General features: G+C 39.3%; 1 protein-coding gene across 7 annotated transcripts in view; it reads right to left on the minus strand.

Annotated features, from left to right (window-relative positions):
* The window catches only part of LOC102272785 (cytidine monophosphate-N-acetylneuraminic acid hydroxylase), an 82,868-nt gene that overhangs the window by 18,529 nt on the left and 46,066 nt on the right, over positions 1–18,273 (minus strand). For 6 of the 7 annotated variants that reach the window (XM_070361454.1, XM_070361449.1, XM_070361455.1 and 3 more), the window contains exons 5-10: positions 15,240–15,349; positions 12,874–13,064; positions 9,149–9,296; positions 8,739–8,820; positions 7,864–8,001; positions 4,990–5,155 (exon numbers count right to left, since the gene is read on the minus strand). In XM_070361454.1, coding sequence (XP_070217555.1) covers positions 4,990–5,155; positions 7,864–8,001; positions 8,739–8,820; positions 9,149–9,296; positions 12,874–13,064; positions 15,240–15,349 — 835 coding nt within the window. The remainder of the gene's footprint in view (positions 1–4,989; positions 5,156–7,863; positions 8,002–8,738; positions 8,821–9,148; positions 9,297–12,873; positions 13,065–15,239; positions 15,350–18,273) is intronic. The other variant, XM_070361453.1, reaches the window with a different exon arrangement.

Raw genomic sequence — 18,273 nt, forward strand, 5'->3', positions numbered from 1 at the left:
TGCAACTTCCTTGATATTTCTAGAATCTGAATTCTCTTCTCAGTCTCCAATGGTTTTCATCAATCCTTCAAGATTGTTGTATGATTTTCAAATTGGTCTCCAGGATCGACATTCCTATCTCCCTTCCCGCCATACATACAGCCTAACCTCCCTGGTGCACATCTGATCATGTCTCTGCTCATCAGACCCCTTTCCCGGGTTCCTCATTCTTAAGGATCAATCCAAGTCATGTTTGAGTGGCACATAGTGGTGTTCACTGTCTGGTTCTCTCGGTTCCCTCCTCCCCGCTTCCTCAAACACCTGCCTCCGTCCCCTACCCTGAACTGCAGTCACTCATCTCAGCATCTTTCTATCTTTGTTGGTCAGGGTTTACTTATACTTCAAAACTTTGTTTCAATCATCCCATCCATAGTTTCCAACAGTCATTTTCGGACTCCCGCCTCTATCCCACTGCCTTCAGAACATGCATGTACCACAGCATTTATCATTCTACATTATCATTGTTTTTCTCTTCCAACTCTGAAGACAATCATTTCATCCCTGGTTCTCCAGCACCAAGAACATGCTGCTCAATAGATGAATGAATGAATGATCAATAGTATTGATCAAAAGAAATTATTATTTAGCTTTAGACCAGTCTATCTGAAAACATTTGGAAGATGTGAGACAGCTACAGAATATCAACAAGAAGTAATAAAGGGAACACATCAGCAATAGGACATATTAATTGATAAGACACATGTAGATATGTCACCAGACAATATAGAACTTCAAAATGAAAGCAGTCAGGTTTTAGTGATGAGACACATGAAGCCCAGAAAAGTTAAAAAAAAAAATTGGTCCTAATAAGTGGTAGTAGGGAAGAGCCTAAATTCCATGTACACTATTTCTCCTATTGTACTCTGAAGCCTCAGTTGATGAGAAATTATGGTCAGTACTTACAGGATTTTGCCATAAAAACGAATCTCAAGGACTATTTCTTTACTACCCGACAAATTTACAGATAAATGTACTCTGAGTAGAAATGACACATGCATTCCCTGTCTGCTTATGGGAAGTCCCTGCCCTTTGTACACAAAATGCTCTAGTTACTGATCATAATGGGGATCTTATGGCACTGGAGTTTGCTCATAAAGACACTATCATCGTTAACAGCTGAGTAACTGTGTAATGAAATAGATGCTCTATATAACTGACAGAATCTTGTAAAAAAATTAAAATATAACATTTTAACATAATAATAAAGCTATGCTTCAAGATTTACTAAATGAATAAACTTTATATTTTGTTTCTTTTGAAGGGTTGTGACTCATATAAAATGTGCATATATTAAGATATGTGTTGTCTTACAAATATGATCTAAATAAACATATAGCTTTAATTAACATGGCTGAGGTGTTAAGAATAACTGTTTAGGTTTTTTAATTTTTAAGATTGCTTAGATCCAATTTTTGGACTGTTTGGGGTGATCAACTCTACGAATTTTAACATATGTGTAGATTTGTGCAACTACCACTGCAGTCAGGATACAGAGCAGTTCTCTCCGCTCTATACTCTGTTCTCTTAAAATTCCCTCGTGTTGGCCCGTCAAACTCTCCCCTCAGCCCAGCTCTTGGCAACCACCAATCTGCTCTCCATCCAGTAGTTTTGCCTTTTCTGGAATGTCATGTAAGTGGAATCACACCATTCGTAATCTTTTGAGGCTGACTTCTTTCTCTTAGCATGATGCCTTTGAGATTCGTCTATGTTGTTGTATATATCAACAGCTATCTATTTTGTATTGCATTTATAGTGTGGATATACTATGGCTTGTTTATCCATTCACCTGTTGAAGGATATTTGAGTTGATCTGGTAATTATGAATAGAACTACTATTAATATTTGTGTGTAGTTTTTGTGTTCAATAAAAGTTTAGTTTCTCTAGGGTAATTACCCATGAATGGAACTTCTGGATTGTATGATAAATGTGTATTTAAAGAAACAGTCAAACTGATTTCCAGATAGCTGTATCATTTTGAATTCTCAACAGCAGTGTCTGAGAAGTCTTATTGTTCTGTATCTTTGTCATAATTGGATAGTGGTAATCTTTCATTAAATTTTATTAATTTTCATTCTTATTTATTAATTTTAATTATATTAAAATTTTATTAATAACTTTTATTACTTTTAATTCTTATTTCACTGCAGTTTTAATCTGTATTCTCTAATGGCTGATGATACAGGCATATCATTTCTTATGCCTATTTGCATCAATATATCTTCTTTGGTGAAGAATTTATTTAAATATTTTGCCCATTTATTTTTTAGTTCTTTGCTTCCTTACACTGAATTTTGAAAGTTAATTATATATTTTAAACACAAATTTTTAATCAGATATATGACTTGCAAACATTTTCTCACAGTCTGCAGCTTGTCATTTTACTCCCTTAGTAGTGTCTTTCACAGAGTAAACATTTTAGTTTTGATAAAGCCCAATGTATTAAAATTTTCACTGAACTTATTGTGCTTTGGTGTCATATCTAAGAAGCCTTTGCTTAACCCAAGCTCATGCAGATTTTCTCCTATATCTTCCTCTGAAAGTTTCATAGTTTTATATTTACATTTTTATTTATGATCCATTTAGACTTATTTTGGGGGATACAGTGTGGGGTTTACACTGAGGTTCATTTTTTGCACATGAATGTCCAATTGTTCAAATAACATTCATTGAAAAAACTATCCTTTCCCCGTTGAATGGTTTTTGTACCTTTGTCAAAAATCAAATGGCTATATGTAGGTGGGTCTATTTTCAGGTTCTATTTCACTTACCTATGTGTTTATCCCCTCATCAATATCATGCTGTCTTGATTTCTGTAGTTTTATAGTGAGTCTTACAATTGGGTAGTGTGGTTCCTCCACAAGTGTCCCTCTAGAGTCATTTTCCTTTTATCTGTATAACTTTCTTTGGCATTTCTCTTAAAGGAGCTCTTCTTGTAATGAATTGTCTTAGTTTTCCTTTCATCTGGGAATGTTTTTATCTTACCTTCATTCTTGAAGGATATTTTCACTGGATATAGAATCTGTGTTGACCGTTCTTTTTTTCCTTGCTGCTGCTGCTGCTAAGCTGCTTCAGTCGTGTCCAACTCTGTGCGACCCCAGAGACGGCAGCCCACCAGGCTGCCCCGTCCCTGGGATTCTCCAGGCAAGAACACTGGAGTGGGTTGCCATTTCCTTCTCCAATGCACGAAAGTGAAAAGTGAAAGTGAAGTTGCTCAGTCGAGTCTGACTCCTAGAGACCCCATGGACTGCAGCCTACCAGGCTCCTCTGTCCACGGGATTTTCCAGGCAAGAGTACTGGAGTGGGGTGCCATTGCCTTCTCCAGTTAGTACTTCAAAAATACTATTTTACTACCTGCTAGTCTTCATAGTTGATGACTAGAAATCCAGTTACTTGAATTCTTCCATGAATACAATGCATTCTTTTTCTCTGCCCGTATTTCTGTTTTTCCACAGATACAGACTGTCTCTCTACCTCTCTAAGCCACCTGGTCCATTCTTAACCTTTCAGGCAGAGATCCCTTTTGTGGGTCCCCTGCAAAACAGTTATTTCCTTCTCACATTTTCCATAATAGATTAAAACACTTCAAATGTCTGTTATTTTATCTAATTCCTCTTCTCTGGTCAAGCCTTAGACCAAAAGGTCATCCCTAAGGATGCTTAACTTATCTGCCTTCAGACTATAAGGTTTGACATGAAACGCATAACATGAAGCCAAATAAGGAAATCCTCTGGGTCTTTTTTTTTTTTTTTTTAATTCAAGCTCAGAAATACTTCCTCACTGTCCTGACTTTAATATTCTCTGGTGTCATGTGGTAAATATTTCTATCAATTTTTACTTTTCCCTTGAGTGACCCATAGCTTAGAACATGAAAGTAATAGAATGACACCCTGTTTCACCTTCTCCAGCAGACTCTCTCAGATTGATCTTGGACATGCTTTCTCTTTACATCTTTTAACAGATGCTCATCACCGTTCAAGACAGTATGGAGTGCAAAATATCACCACAGTCCAGTTCCTCAGTTCTTGGGTATTTCCATATAGTGTGATGTGTGAGAGCTGTAAATGGCAGCAAAATCTTTGTGTCTGCTCCTTTTCCCATTGTTTAAAGGACAGAACTGATGCTCAGCCAGGAGGCATAATAGTTGCTAAAATATTGAAATGGTTCTGTGCCATTTGGTTCAGAGCTGCCTCTCTGACTGTCCTTCTTGCTGTTCCAGTCATCTGACCCTCCCCTGGGATCTCCTGGCCCTTTCTCCTGACACCAAGCAATCAGAACAGATACCAGGTAATGCTGGATCAGGTCTAGAGACTCTGCTCCTCCAAACTTCATGTGACCATTAAAATGAAAACCTTCAAACATTCTCAAAGAAAACTCACTGGCCTCCAAAAAATACACTTGAAAAACAAGATCTAGAAGTTATGCTGCTGCAAGAGAAATCCTTTCAGACACTCAAAAATGAGACTATAACTTGATAATGATACACTCTCTATTCTGAGATATAGTGTGGTGTAGAGAAAAGAGCTCCAGAGCTAAGCATACCAGGATTCATTTCTTAACTCCAGTGTTTCCAACAGAGTGATTTGGGCAAATCTCTTAGCCCCTGAGTTTCAACCAACTTGAATAGGCATAATGATACCTACCTTACAGTGTCATTGAGAAAACTAAATGACTTGATTAAATGCCCCAGTTCAATTTCTAGTGTATACTGAATACATATAACTTGCCTTTATCCTTTCCAGGATCCTTCTGGACAAAAATCTATCTGGATTAACTCTAGCTGCCAAGCATTGCTTTCATTCATGCTCTCCGTTCTCAGGCAGCTTGTTAAATAAACTCCAGATTTCTACCAATTATTCTCTCTCATTCTGTGTTGCATTTACAACTAAATCATTCATCCCAGAATACATTAACTCGTGTGTAAATACGTTATACAAAATGTCCAGCCATACTTGTCTGAGGGGTGGGATTCCACAAAATACCCAGCAAAGGGGCAATAAATTCGGGGTTGTAGGTCCTTCACCAGCCGAGCCTTGTAGTTCAGGAGTTTCTTCCTTTCTGTTTTAATGAACTGGGCTTTCCATTCCTCTGGAATGACAGGGTTTGGATTAGTCTCCTCTGTTCAGAAATCCGAGAAAAACAAAAGCTCTAGTAGAGAAATCTTTCAGGAGATAAAAATTGACAGCTGACACTCAGATGTAGACCAAAACTCTTTGTCATTAGTGGCTTTATTATGCAAATTTCATTTGGTTACTAGGAAAACGTTCCTGAATTAGCCAAGGACACTGAACCCTCTCCTTGTTTATGGCAATTCATGTGGACCTAGCTGAATACACAGGGTGGCACGTATAGTTGTACCTTGCACGTATGTATGTTTTAAGAGCACTGTAATTCTCGTATTGCTTAATGCTCTTCTAACATGGAAATGGCTTTGCTATCTGGGTGGATTATAAATGCAAAGCACGTTTGTTACACCCTGGGGGTGTGCAGTGGTCAAAGGTCTGGATGTTGGAGTCAGTTAAGACTTAGGGTCAAAATGCAGCTCCACTACTTAAATTCTTTACGTTTGTTTTCTCCTCTGTGAAGTGGAATTGTGATGCCTACCTCACAGCTTGTTCATTTGCTCATTCATTCATTTGCTCAATATTTATTGAGCACCTACTATGAGCCCACATGGTTCAAGGCATGGAGAATATAATGATGAACAAGAAAAAGCAGTTCCTTGCTCTCATGGAGCAGTCATTCTAGTGAAAGATGCAAATAATAAATAAGTAAATAAGTTTATTTCAAATAGTGATGATCTAGGAAGGAGGTAAAATAGGATCATGGGATAGAGAGTGGCTGGGGTGAGGAGGTGGGTATTAGACAGGGCAGTTAGTGGAGATGACATTGGCGTCATCGAATACAGACAAACATAGAAGAGGCATTGGCCACTGTGCGGAGGTCAGGGGTAATAGCACTTCAGGCAGTGGAAACAGCACATGCAAAGACCAGGGCATGGATGTGCCTGGTGTATCGAGTCTAAGGAACAAAAAGCAGGCCAGTATGGGCTGACATTGGTCAAGCAATGGGGATACAGACAGTAAAGGAAGTTGAGAATTTAGGCAGGGCCCAGAGCATGTGGGATACTGTGTCAGGGAACTGCTCCTCCTCCTACTGCTACGAACATCTGTTGAACACAGACAAGGAGACAGGAAAAAAAAAAATCCATAAGCTAGACCTGATCACTATTAACATTTAATTATTAATGTTCTGGTATATTCTGGACCTTCTTAAATATATGTGCACATGCACACACACACATACACATACTCACATAAGAATGACATTCTGGGACTTCCCTGGCTCAGTGGTAAAGAATCCTCCTGCTAACGCAGGGCACACGGGTTTGATCCCTGGTCCAGGAAGATCCCACATGCTGTGGAGCAACTAAGTCTGTGCACCATAACTACTGAGCCAGCACTTTAGAGCCCAAGAGCTACAACTACTGAGCCAAAGCACCGCAACTACTGAGGTCCCCATGCCTAGAGCCCATGCTCTGCAATAAGAGAGGCCACCACAATGAGAAGCCCATGCACCGCAACTAGAGAGTAGCCCCAACTCACCGCAACTAGAGAAAGCCCATGCACAGCAATGAAGACAGTACAGCCAAAAATCAAATAAATAAATCTTTAAAAAAAGGATGGAATTCTGCCAGCTACCTTTAGTAGGTATATGTTGCCTCCCCAGTCACATTGTTAACCCACTAAGGACAGCACCTCCTTCTATGTCTCACATGGTGACACATTCTGGGAAGCAATGAATACAGACTTAAGAGAAGAAAGGAAGGAACTGTACAAGGCTTTCTTCATATTGCAAGTAGGGCATTTCTGCCACATCATTAAACAGAGATCGCTTACAAAACATATGCATTTATTAAGTGAACATATATTAAGCACTTTCAATGCTAGTATTGAGCAAAAGTGTGAACAAAATGTACCACTTACACACCCTCCCCCATCCCAAACCTAGCACTACACTTAGACCCAGAGCAGAAGTGCTTCTTCCTTGGATTGCACATTTTTTCTAGCTTTGAGATAAAACTGATGTGTAATTTTACATAAGTTTAAAGTACACACCATGGGGATTTCATTGCATGCATGCATGCCTAATGATTACACAATAAGGTTAGCTTATTACCTCCATCACCTCGTTACCATTTTCCATGTGTTAGAACACATAAGATCTGCTCTTTTAGCAACTTTCAAGTACAGAGCACAATGGTGTTAACTGTAGTCACTATGCTGTACATCACACCCCCAGAACATATTCACCTTATAACTGGAAGTTTATACTCTTTGACCACTATTTACCTATTTTCCCTGCTCCCCAGACCCCCATAACCCCATACTTTAGAGGGGCTTCCTTTGCTCCATCCCTCCCAGTATGAGCATTCCACCAAACCAAGGGCATATGCCTACCTCAAGGTGCCCACACTCTATTCTGAACCTCATACCAAGAGCATTTAAGCCTGGATTACCAATGTCAGACCCTTCCTGTTCTGCTCTATGGTCTACATCAGGAATCCAATTGATCCAAATGATTCTTTTTCTTGACTTATCCTGAGATGCTCCCTAATCCCCTTAGTGTTTCTTTCATGCCCCATTAGCACGCTTTGAGCTGGGAACTTTAGTCTGCAATCTGTGATTTGCAAGTCTGGTTTCCCAGTAAGATTGTAAGCTTCTTGCTGGGAAGAACCATGTTTTAGTTATCTTTGTATTGATTTGCAAAGCATTTAGCAAAATGCCATGCCTGCTCCCTGGCATCACTTCGAAATAAAGTATTACCAGTAAACTTTCCACCACTGAAAGTCATTGGAAAGCCTGATGCTCCTCCAGCAAAATCACTCATCATTAAATCAACCTTCATAGGCAGCCTTCCTCCATTGGGTCTGGTGCAATCCACTGTATTGAGTATCTTATGACCTGTGGAAAAATTATGCGGCATAAATACTCAAGGTGAAATCTTGAACACCATAGTTTGAAATCCTAGGCCAACAAAATCAAACTCCTCCTGACTGATTTGGTTGGTTCTGGATGAGGATAATAACCTTCAAGATCATAGACAGACTACTTTCCTTAGCCAACTATCTTCAGATGTTGAGCTCAAATGATGCAGGGAGGAAAAATAACCAAATCAACACAAATCTCTCAACCTTTTGGAAATTCTATTTAATAACTGTTGGGGTAAAGCCATCTCTTCTCACATGAAAAGCAGAAGTGTATGATTACATTGCATTATAATATGTCAATATGAAAGTAAAACACTTAATAAAGGCAGTTTTGAAGATGTTCAGTTCAGTTCAGTTCAGTTGCTCAGTTGTGTCCGACTCTTTGCGACCCCATGAATCGCAGCACACCAGGCCTCCCTGTCCATCACTTATAGGGGTAATATAGAGTATCTCTTCCCTTATGAAAAAAATCCTTGCACCTGTCACCACACAGAGTATGTTACTGCTAATTTTTTCTCTGAGTGACAGATTTTCTGAGATTATCTCAGTGACAGTCCATTTTCCTAAGACAGGGATAGAACATACTATATCTTATGGAAAATGAAGATGGAAGAAGAAGATGAAGATAGGATGGAACTTTGGATAGCTATCATTATCCTTCCTACCAAGAGTATGTTTCATTTTTCATTGCTGATGAAAATAAGAAAATACCTTTGTATTCCACAATAATGCAAGTGTCCATTTCAGGATGAATGCCATCCATCAAGATCATGAATCGGAGATTTTTGTCTACCTGGAATTTAACAATAAAACCAACCACTGTTTATGTCAGTTTGGCTTTTTGTTCAATATTTGAGTAAATGATCATCTCTTCTGGAAAGAAATCCCTTTTATTCAGAATTAGATTTATTATCCAGTAAAGTCATGCCATTGATTTATGGAGAGAAAAGCCACCTTTTATTTTAGCCCAAATAGAGATTTATACAGTAATACATACTTACATAGTACTACATATGGAAAAAGTAAGTCATTGTTTCTTCAGTATTAAAGCAACTACCTCACTTAAAATTTACCCCCAGAAAATATAACTGAAAAGTGTGGAAAAAACACTGATATCTGACCTGCTGCCATATTCCAAATGGCACTACATTGATATTAGTCAACTGGACACCACTCTGATTCAGATTCCAAAATACAGGTCTTTCTGTTTTTCCAACATAAATGGGGATATCTGGTCTTCTCCCAGCAAGCTTCTTCAGTGTGGGGTAACTAGGATCAGAAAGATGGGAAGTTTGAAAGGTGAAAAAACTGGATCATCTAGTATAAGAGACAGCTTGCCCCTCACACCAACATGTTGACCAAGAAGCAAGGAACGGAAAAACCAGACCCTCCCGAGTCCAAAAAACAGGGTTTTCCCTCAAGGTTGACTGTAACAATGAGGGGAATTTCCTAGCAGATTCCTCTTTATTGGGAAAACATATCATATACCACAGCGTATACATCTAACCAGGAGTGCAAATTCCATTTTCCATACTGATGCTGCTTTGAAAAAGGGTAGTTCTAACAGAAGGTACAAAGTGGAAAACTCCTGCTTGAAGAGGTTTCTGGTAGGTGAAGGTCTCCAGAATCTTCATTTTTTCTCACCTCTCAACCAGCAGCTCCCAATAAAAGAAAGGTCTTGGTCAGAAAACGAGGAGAACCTGTGAATTGCCTGTCATTAGGGGTGCTTTTTCAACTGTCAACAGATTGATAGCCACATGGTGGCATGTAGAATGAATGATTTGTCCTTAAGGAGAGTCAGTTACCAGCTAGGCAAGACAGTAAAATTTAGTGTAGAAGAAAATAACATTCACCATTTGGAGTAATTCCAACTCAGTATACAATTAACCATCCGAGCACTTTTGAACATCTTCACAGATTGTCAACTCTCATTTCCGAGTATTCATTACATCAAAGGATTATATGCTACTGTGGGGTGTGGCAAAACATGAATAATAAACAAAAGGCTGTTTAGGTAACTCTTATATATCAATCATGGTCTTAGGCATTTTCACTAGTATTTTATTTATGGTATTTTATTTCTTCTCACCAAAAAAAAGAGAAAAGCTCTATGTTTTTGTTTGTTTTTAATAAATGAGAACACATATTCAGAAATATATGGTTAACAAATAGTAAATTGGTATTAAAATTCAGGTTTTATGATCCTAAACTTAGTGCTTCTTCTACTAGAAGGCAATTACAACTTAAATGAATATGCTGTCTGGCTTAAGAATCAGACTTGTGCATAGAGTATAATATCAGGTGAAATAAGACACTTAATAATAAGAAAAGCATAAACAAAATCAGCATATCAGCACTTATTAACTATACTTAATAACTACTCATTAACTAATATTCAAGTTCCAGACCTATATTAAATAAGTAGAATCTGGAGGGGAAAAAACCGGTATGTTTTCTTCTTTAAAAACAAAGGCTTCAAAAAATCAAGGATTCTTTGAATAAGTCTTCAATCTCTGGGTTAACCACTTAAATCTACTTTAAGGGACTTTGGGAGTTAGGATAGGTTATTCTAAAATCAATGTTTATTGCTTTGTGATTTTTAAATTGTTGATAATTCTCACTGGCATCTATAAGTATTATTCATTATGATACTCATGTGTGCTGCTGCTAAGTGATTTCAGTTGTATCCTTCTTTTTGTGACCCTATGGACTGTGCCTGCCAGGCTCTTCTGTCCATGGGATTCTCCAAGCAAGAATACTGGAGTTGGTTGCCATGCCCTCCTCCAGGGGGTTTTCCAGACCCAGAGATCGAAACCGCATCTCTTACATCACCTACATTGGGAGGCAGGTACTGTATCACTAGCACCATCTGGGAAGCCCAATATAATACTCATGTATTTACATAACAAATCACATTTGTTTGACTAAAGACTGTTTTCTACAGCCCAGTACACTGGGCTTTCCCCCTTGCTTCTCCCTTGGTAGCTCAGACCGTAAAAAGTGCAGGCGACCGGGGTTTGATCCCTGGGAAGATCCCCTGGAGGAGGAAATAGCAAACTACTCCAGGATTCTTGCCTGGAAAATTCCATGAACAGAGGAGCCTGCTGGGCTACAGTCCATGGGGTCACAGAGTCTGACACAACTGAGCAACTGACACACAGGACCATGGACATCTTTTAACAGGTACTATAAAGCAAGCACTTAGTTTATGTGATACTGTTTTCTCTATACCACCTGCATAAAATTAGCTCCACATGCTGTTATTACACAATGCGTGAACCCAGAACTTTCATAATTCTGCAGTTGTACATCTTTGGTTCCAGAAGCTTGCATGGATCAAAGGTATCACGCAGTCCATAGCAGATTTTTAATCTTAGCACAATATCTCTGTGGGTGATGTTCAGTTTTTGTGTATTGCAGGTAATTTGTTACTAAAGCAGCTAACTACTTAAGCTTTTAGTTTCCTTAAAGAGGAGAGAGAGAACATATTCATGCCTTAGAGATCTCATATGCTTTCAATATACTTTCAATAGAAAAATCAAGGGGCCGGTCAACCAGCAAACATACTTCCCCTCATCATGGACATTTCTATCAAAGAGTCTCCTTCATGTGAACTTTGTCACCTAAAGTCACAGCAAAGAAAAGTAAGGTGAAATTGCTTCATGTTAGAACAAGTGGGCAGGGCTATATGTTTATATCAGCACCCTAGAAGCTGTGACACAAACTTCTAAATAAGGATGAAGAAGGAGGACCCTGAAATGAAACCAGGGGTTGGAAATCTGACCCCATCTCTTTTGGTAACCGTTCATTTGCAAATGGCTGTGGTTTTATAAATTCAAGCTTCTCTTTTCCCTTCCTGTTGATGATTATAAATTCAAGCTCCTGTTTCTACTTCCTGTTAATGACCTGGGTTAAGGAAGTTTCAGTTCCTATCCTTAGCATCACACAGCTGTGGTTTCAGTAAAGGATGAAGTGGACTCAGAGTTCAAAAGGTGGGAGCTCATTGTTGAAATGCTATGAATCAAGAGTTGGCAAACCACAGCAACCTGCTGCTATAGTCTATGAATGCCTTTTACCTTTTTAAATGGTTGAGAAGGAAATCAAAAGGACAATCCTATCTGGTGATCCATGAAAACTTTATGATATTCACATGTCATTGTCCATAAATCAGATTTATTAGAAGACAATCAGGCTGACTGAGGACCATTTATGGCTGCTCTTGTACTACCACAGCTGAACTAAGTCACTGTAACACCAACCATATGGCTTGTAAAACTGAGAAGAGTTACACCTGTGTACTGGTCCCTGCCATAAAAGTTGAACTGAAAAAGGGAGTCAACATTGATGATCCTTAAACCTAGACTTTTACCAAGTAGCCTGAGGGTGGGAAGTGACAGCGTGGAGAGTTATTAACTCCTGTCTTACTCCCACAATGGCCCCTTTTGCATTTGTAATGGTATAAAGCATGAAAATATCGTCCCTCAAAGTTCAGTCGGTAAAGAATCTGCCTGCAAGGCAGGAGACCTGGGTTGGATTCCTGGGTCGGGAAGATCCCCTGGAGAAAGAAATGGCAACCCATTCCAGATTCTTGCCTGGAGAATCCCACTAACAGAGGAGCTTGACAGGGTTGCAAGAGTCGGACACGACTTAGTGAGTAAACCACCAAAGCGTGAAAACACTTTAAACATTATGCTACACAAACATACGCATTTATCCAAGTTAGTTCTCTTCTCATCAGCCCCACTGAATCGGCCTCAAATTGATCAGGGATCACAAAAGAACCTGAAAACCAGTGATGCCGTTACTGCAGCATTTCCTTCAGAGTTCAGTGCTCAGACTTCATTACCTCAGGTGGTCTGAGTGCATGTGACTGATGTAAATTAGGTCCGCTTGGCACAGCCTCTCCAGCCAATCAGATGGAGGCTCATGTAGTAACCACCATCCTCGGGCAAAAGCAGGACCCGTTAACCACGGGTCAAACACCATCCTCTTGTCCCCCAGCTTGAGGTCCATGCAGGCATGAGTAAGGTATGTTATCTGTCAGAAGACAGTGAGAATCAGATTATTGAGTCATCGTCAGTCAGCAACAATGAACTGGGCTGGTTAGTGGACAAGTCACATTGGAAAACTTTGCTCCTGAGCATGTTCAGTGAGGTGGGGACCTTTATATAGAAAACAACTCCTGGTACACATTACTGCTTTGTTAGGAAAGAAATACTGTGGTGGATTTCAGGTGTCAAACCGATTCATCCAGCTCTACTCTATCTAAATTAGCTCCTAAATGCTTATTTACAGTCTGCACTGCAAAATATCTTTTGCCATCAGTCTTTCAAAGCACAATTTACAAGGAAAGGCCATTAGAGATGTGATGGTAGATACTTAGGGATTTAAATGCCAGACTGGCTGGAAATAGCCACTGAATGAATGATGAATGATTCTTGGTGGGTTTGAGGCAGGAGACAGGTGGGCCCTGGCTGGGCAGCTGGAGTCTGTCCCCTGTGGACAGATACTCCAAGACAAAGATAATAGGAGGAAGGAGGAGAAACTGAGCCCTGTCCAGATAAGAGGTAAAAAGACCACATGTTCTTCATTCTTAAGGTCAAGGAGACCTTCCAACTACACGCGCAGAGAGGCTACTCAGGTCAAATAGGGAGGGGACACCACCACGTGGTAAGTGATGTGAACCTTCCCGTAGGCCTCCTCACTAGATCCACCTTGGCCAAGAGATGCAGGTGCACACATGGGAGGACCCTGAGGTGAACCAAACACGACTCAGAACCCGGCAAAGCAAGATGACTGGCCAAAGGAAACCCCAAAGAAATGCCCCATACAAGTGATTTAAACTACCACAAAGGCATGACTCTTTCTCTCTGAGCCCTCTATCTATTCACATGTACATCTTTCCTCCTAATAAATACTTTATCTGTTTCACTATTTTCCATCTCTTTGTTGAAATTTATTTCTACAAAGCAGACAAACCAGGGCCACTGGCCCTCATGGTCCAGTGGCTAGGATTCGGCATTCTCACTGCTGCAGCCTGACCTCAATCTCTGGTCGGGAACTGAGATCCTTCTTCGAGCTGCTACAGGTGGAGGCCACACGACGTGGGGCTGGCATAGCCACACAGCCTGGAGAAACAGGCTTGTGAGACTTTTCTCTTCTAACTTACCTGCTGACTCGCTCAGGGAGTCAGGGTCCTCTGAAAATGGCTATAAACAATGACTTAGAAACTGGCACAGACTCGAGGATTCTAAATTAGTGCTTCACTCCCTTCCTCTGATCTGGCACACTCATCGGATAAAGGAAAACACCCAGCAGCAGAGGGGCGGGGTAGAAACTCCAGGGTGAGAGGCCAAAAGCGAGGGTAAGGAGAAGTCAACAAATCAAATTCAGATGATTATGCCTATTCTGGATAGGGTCCCTTTTGCTTCCTCAGAAAAGTAACAGCCCATTTCCACAAGCTTCCCAGATACATCAGAAAAAAATCATTTTGGATTGTTTAATTCTCTCAAACTACCAAAGCATTTTCTCTGGAGGAAACTCTTTTAAATGTAGGAAGTGCACAAGGTTTGTAAAGATCTCAGGGCAACATGCAGAGATAAGACAACTGGTCGTTTAATCTGACAGTGATTTGGAATCAAGGGAAATTTCTGAATTTCTCCCATAGTTTTGCATGACTCTCCTTTGGGACCTCTGCTAAAAGTTTTTCTGCCTTTTTTTTTTTTTTCTGGATATATTACCTTGTGCTGCTGCTGCTGCTGCTAAGTCGCTCCAGTTGTGTCTGACTTTGTGCGACCCCATAGACAGCAGCCCACTAGGCTCCTCTGTCCCTGGGATTCTCCAGGCAAGAGTACTGGAGTGGGTTGCCATTTCCTTCTCCAATGCATGAAAGTGAAAAATGAAAGTGAAATTGCTCAGTCGAGCCCAACTCTTAGCGACCCCATGGACTGCAGCCTACCAGGCTCCTCCGTCCATGGGATTTTCCAGGCAAGAGTACTGAAGTGGGTTGCCATTGCCTTCTCTGATATTACCTTGTAATCCCTGCCAAATTCTCGGTGTTTCTAAAAAATTTGCTCAAGAGTTCAGGATAACTATACTATTAGTCCTAAGTAGCCACATCCAAGAATATTCAAGGTAATATAAAATATATATGTGTGTGTGTGTGTATCTTAGTTTTATTTTTAAGATAATTATAATTTAATGTTTCCTTACCTGAACTTCCCCAAAAGCCAAATCTTCAGGAGATCTGGGCTCTGAATCCCAGGGGTTAGGAGGATTCAGTTCTAGAAGCAAAAGTTCATTTTCTTCACTCTCTTCCACAACTAGAACCAAAGGGGAACAAATTTGAATTAATAACAACAAAATTATGTTTAAAAAGCATCACTGAAATAGAAATGTATGGCTCAGATACTCAGAGTACAAAAATCAAAGGAAATCAGAAAGAAAAAGCAATGCTAATTTAGGTCAAGCAATACCTACTGAGATGAGGGCTGAAGACTGACACCCATTCATTTCTTTTATTCATACTACACTTAAGGAGCTCATGGAATCTCAGGCATGTCTTAAGCTGAGTGCTGGGCACATGGTGGTTTATTATTTTTATATCTTTTAAATACTGTTTAAGAATTTAATAGAAGCACATTAATTAGCATTTTCCTAATAAGAGTTATCAACTTATTTAATAGCAAAACACAACTGGCTTTCTTAATAAAATCAGAAATACACAAAGGACATTTAATATCACCACTATTATTAAACTGTGCCCTTGAAAATGCAAGCAATACAATAAAGATACATTTTATTATTATTTTCAGGCTATATCATTGCTGGAAAACAGTGTCACGAAATAGAAAGAGTGCTGGATTTGGAAACATTAGGGTGGGGATTGTGACTGAGATGCTTATTATCAACATCCTGGGCTGCAGTTGCCTGATCATAAAATAGAGTTATGACACATACTTCATAGAGTTGTTGTAGACAGTAAACAATATAAGAGATCCAACAGTGTCTAGCACTATGCCTGGCACAAAGAAAGCATTTAATCAATAATAATATTATTATGGCAATTATTTTATCTTTCAAGAATGAAGAGTTAAAGAGAAAGCTCAGTATTGATAAGACTATATACTATTAATAACAAATATCAACTCAAAAGTACAAAGTATTATGGTAGATTCTCAGAAAACTGCATTGATAACCACTCGTAAAGATTTTCCTTCTTTAGAATTGTTCTCTCTTAAGAAAAGCAGGAAAAGAAATGTGTGTGCTCAGTTGCTCAGTCGTGTCTAACTCTTTGTGACCCCATGAACTGTAGCCCACCACGCTCCTGTGTCCATGGGATTTTCTAGGCAAGAATACTGGAGTGGATTGCTACTTCCTACTCCAGGGGACCTTCCCAACCCAGGAATTGAACCCATGTTTCCTGCATCTCCTGCATTGGGAGGTGGATTCTTTACCACTATTGCAACCTGGGAAACCCTAGTTATTAAGTAACAGTTATTAAACAGCTTTAATATTCTAAGAGAGGGTGGAAAAGGAAGGGCTATCTAACAATGGTGCTGTGCAACTGGTTATTTAAGTATTCTAGTTTATTATCTAGTTTATTAAAGACACAATGAGAAGCTTCCGAGTGGCTAAAAATAGACTATCAAAGGGAGGACTTCTAAATTTAATAGCAATGGAAACAATTCCAGTGGAAAATCTGAATATATACAAATGTAAGATGAAAAAGTTCTACCACCAACGAAAACTGGCAAACATGTTTGGAAAATATATTAGCATCATACTTGAGAAACAAGCTTAATTTAAAACAACAGTGATGCTATTTTTTTGATTCAAATGAGAAAAGTCTGAAAAACTAAGAATGCCTCAAGCTGGTAAAGTATGAGGAGAAAGGAAAGCTTATTAACTATAGTTAGTGGGAACAAAAACTGGGTCATTCTAAAAAATGGACTGTAATGCAATACATACTAAAGAATGGATGAATGAATAATGGACTCATTTATTCATTTAGGACCTCAAGTAAAGAGGACCAGGTTAACCATATTTTTTAGTTCATGACACATTATACTCAGTCCAGGCAAAGCTACTTACTTACTTATTTATTTACTTATTCCCTTTATCTGTTTCTCATTGTTATTTCTCTCTCCTCTCCTACAGGATTATCATTTAAATGCTCATGCAAAGTATGCATTATATTTTATGTGTGCATTTTAATTCATATAAATGGTACTGGGTCTCCAGTCTGTTTCTTACTCTTTTTCACTCAATACTCTGTTTTTAAGATTCTTTCATGTTGCCACGTGTACATCTAGTCCACTTCCTCTAACTGTAAGTTAGTATTCTGTGGTTCACCACATTTTACTGATTTACCCTCCTTGACTCCATCACAAGATTTCTCCGGTGCATACACAGAAGTGAGACTGATGGATCACGGTGTATGGTCCATAAACCTCCTCTGACTAGTCACTGTTGGATTATTCTCTACCATAGCTGCACCGGCCACATCTCCGCCACATGCATGAAGATTTTTATATCTTTATATCTCTGACAACATTTGGCAGTTCCTTGGTTTATTTTTACCAATAAAAAAACCCTACAGTAACATCTCATTGCTTTGGTTAGCAGTTTTCTGATAATTAACGAATTTAAGCATATTTTCATATGCTTATTGACCTTTGGGGATTCAGTTGTAAAATGCTAGTTGATATCTGTTCTTCATTTTTGTATTGAGCTTCCTATCCTTTCTTGTCAATTTGCTTTACTTAAGAGAATGGCAACCCACTCCAGTATTCTTGCCTGGGAAATCCTCTGGACAGAGGAGCCTGGCGGGTTACAGTCCATGGGGTCACAAAGAATCGGACAGGACTGAGTGACTAACCCCTTTCGCTTTCTTCTTATATGCTAGAACATATTCTCCTGTTGGTTGTAAATATTGAAAAATAATCACCCAAACTATTATATGTCTTTGTCTGTGTCCTCCATTTAGCAGAAATCTTTAGTACTGATGAGTTCATATTTACCAGGGTTTTGTGTGTGTGTGTAGGCGGGGGGTTGCCTTTTGAGCTGTACTTTTGAAATGCTGTTTGTCAGGAAGTCACCAATCTCTAGGTCACAAAGATATTCTATACTTCTTCCATTACTTGTACGGTCTTACCTTTCTCATTTAGGTTATTAGTCCCTGTGGAGCCCATCTTTACGTTAAGGTGTACAAAATGTTAAATATGGGTAAATACATTAATTGGGT

This window comes from Bos mutus, chromosome 23, assembly GCF_027580195.1.
Source record: "Bos mutus isolate GX-2022 chromosome 23, NWIPB_WYAK_1.1, whole genome shotgun sequence".
NCBI classification, from domain to species: Eukaryota; Metazoa; Chordata; class Mammalia; order Artiodactyla; family Bovidae; genus Bos; species Bos mutus.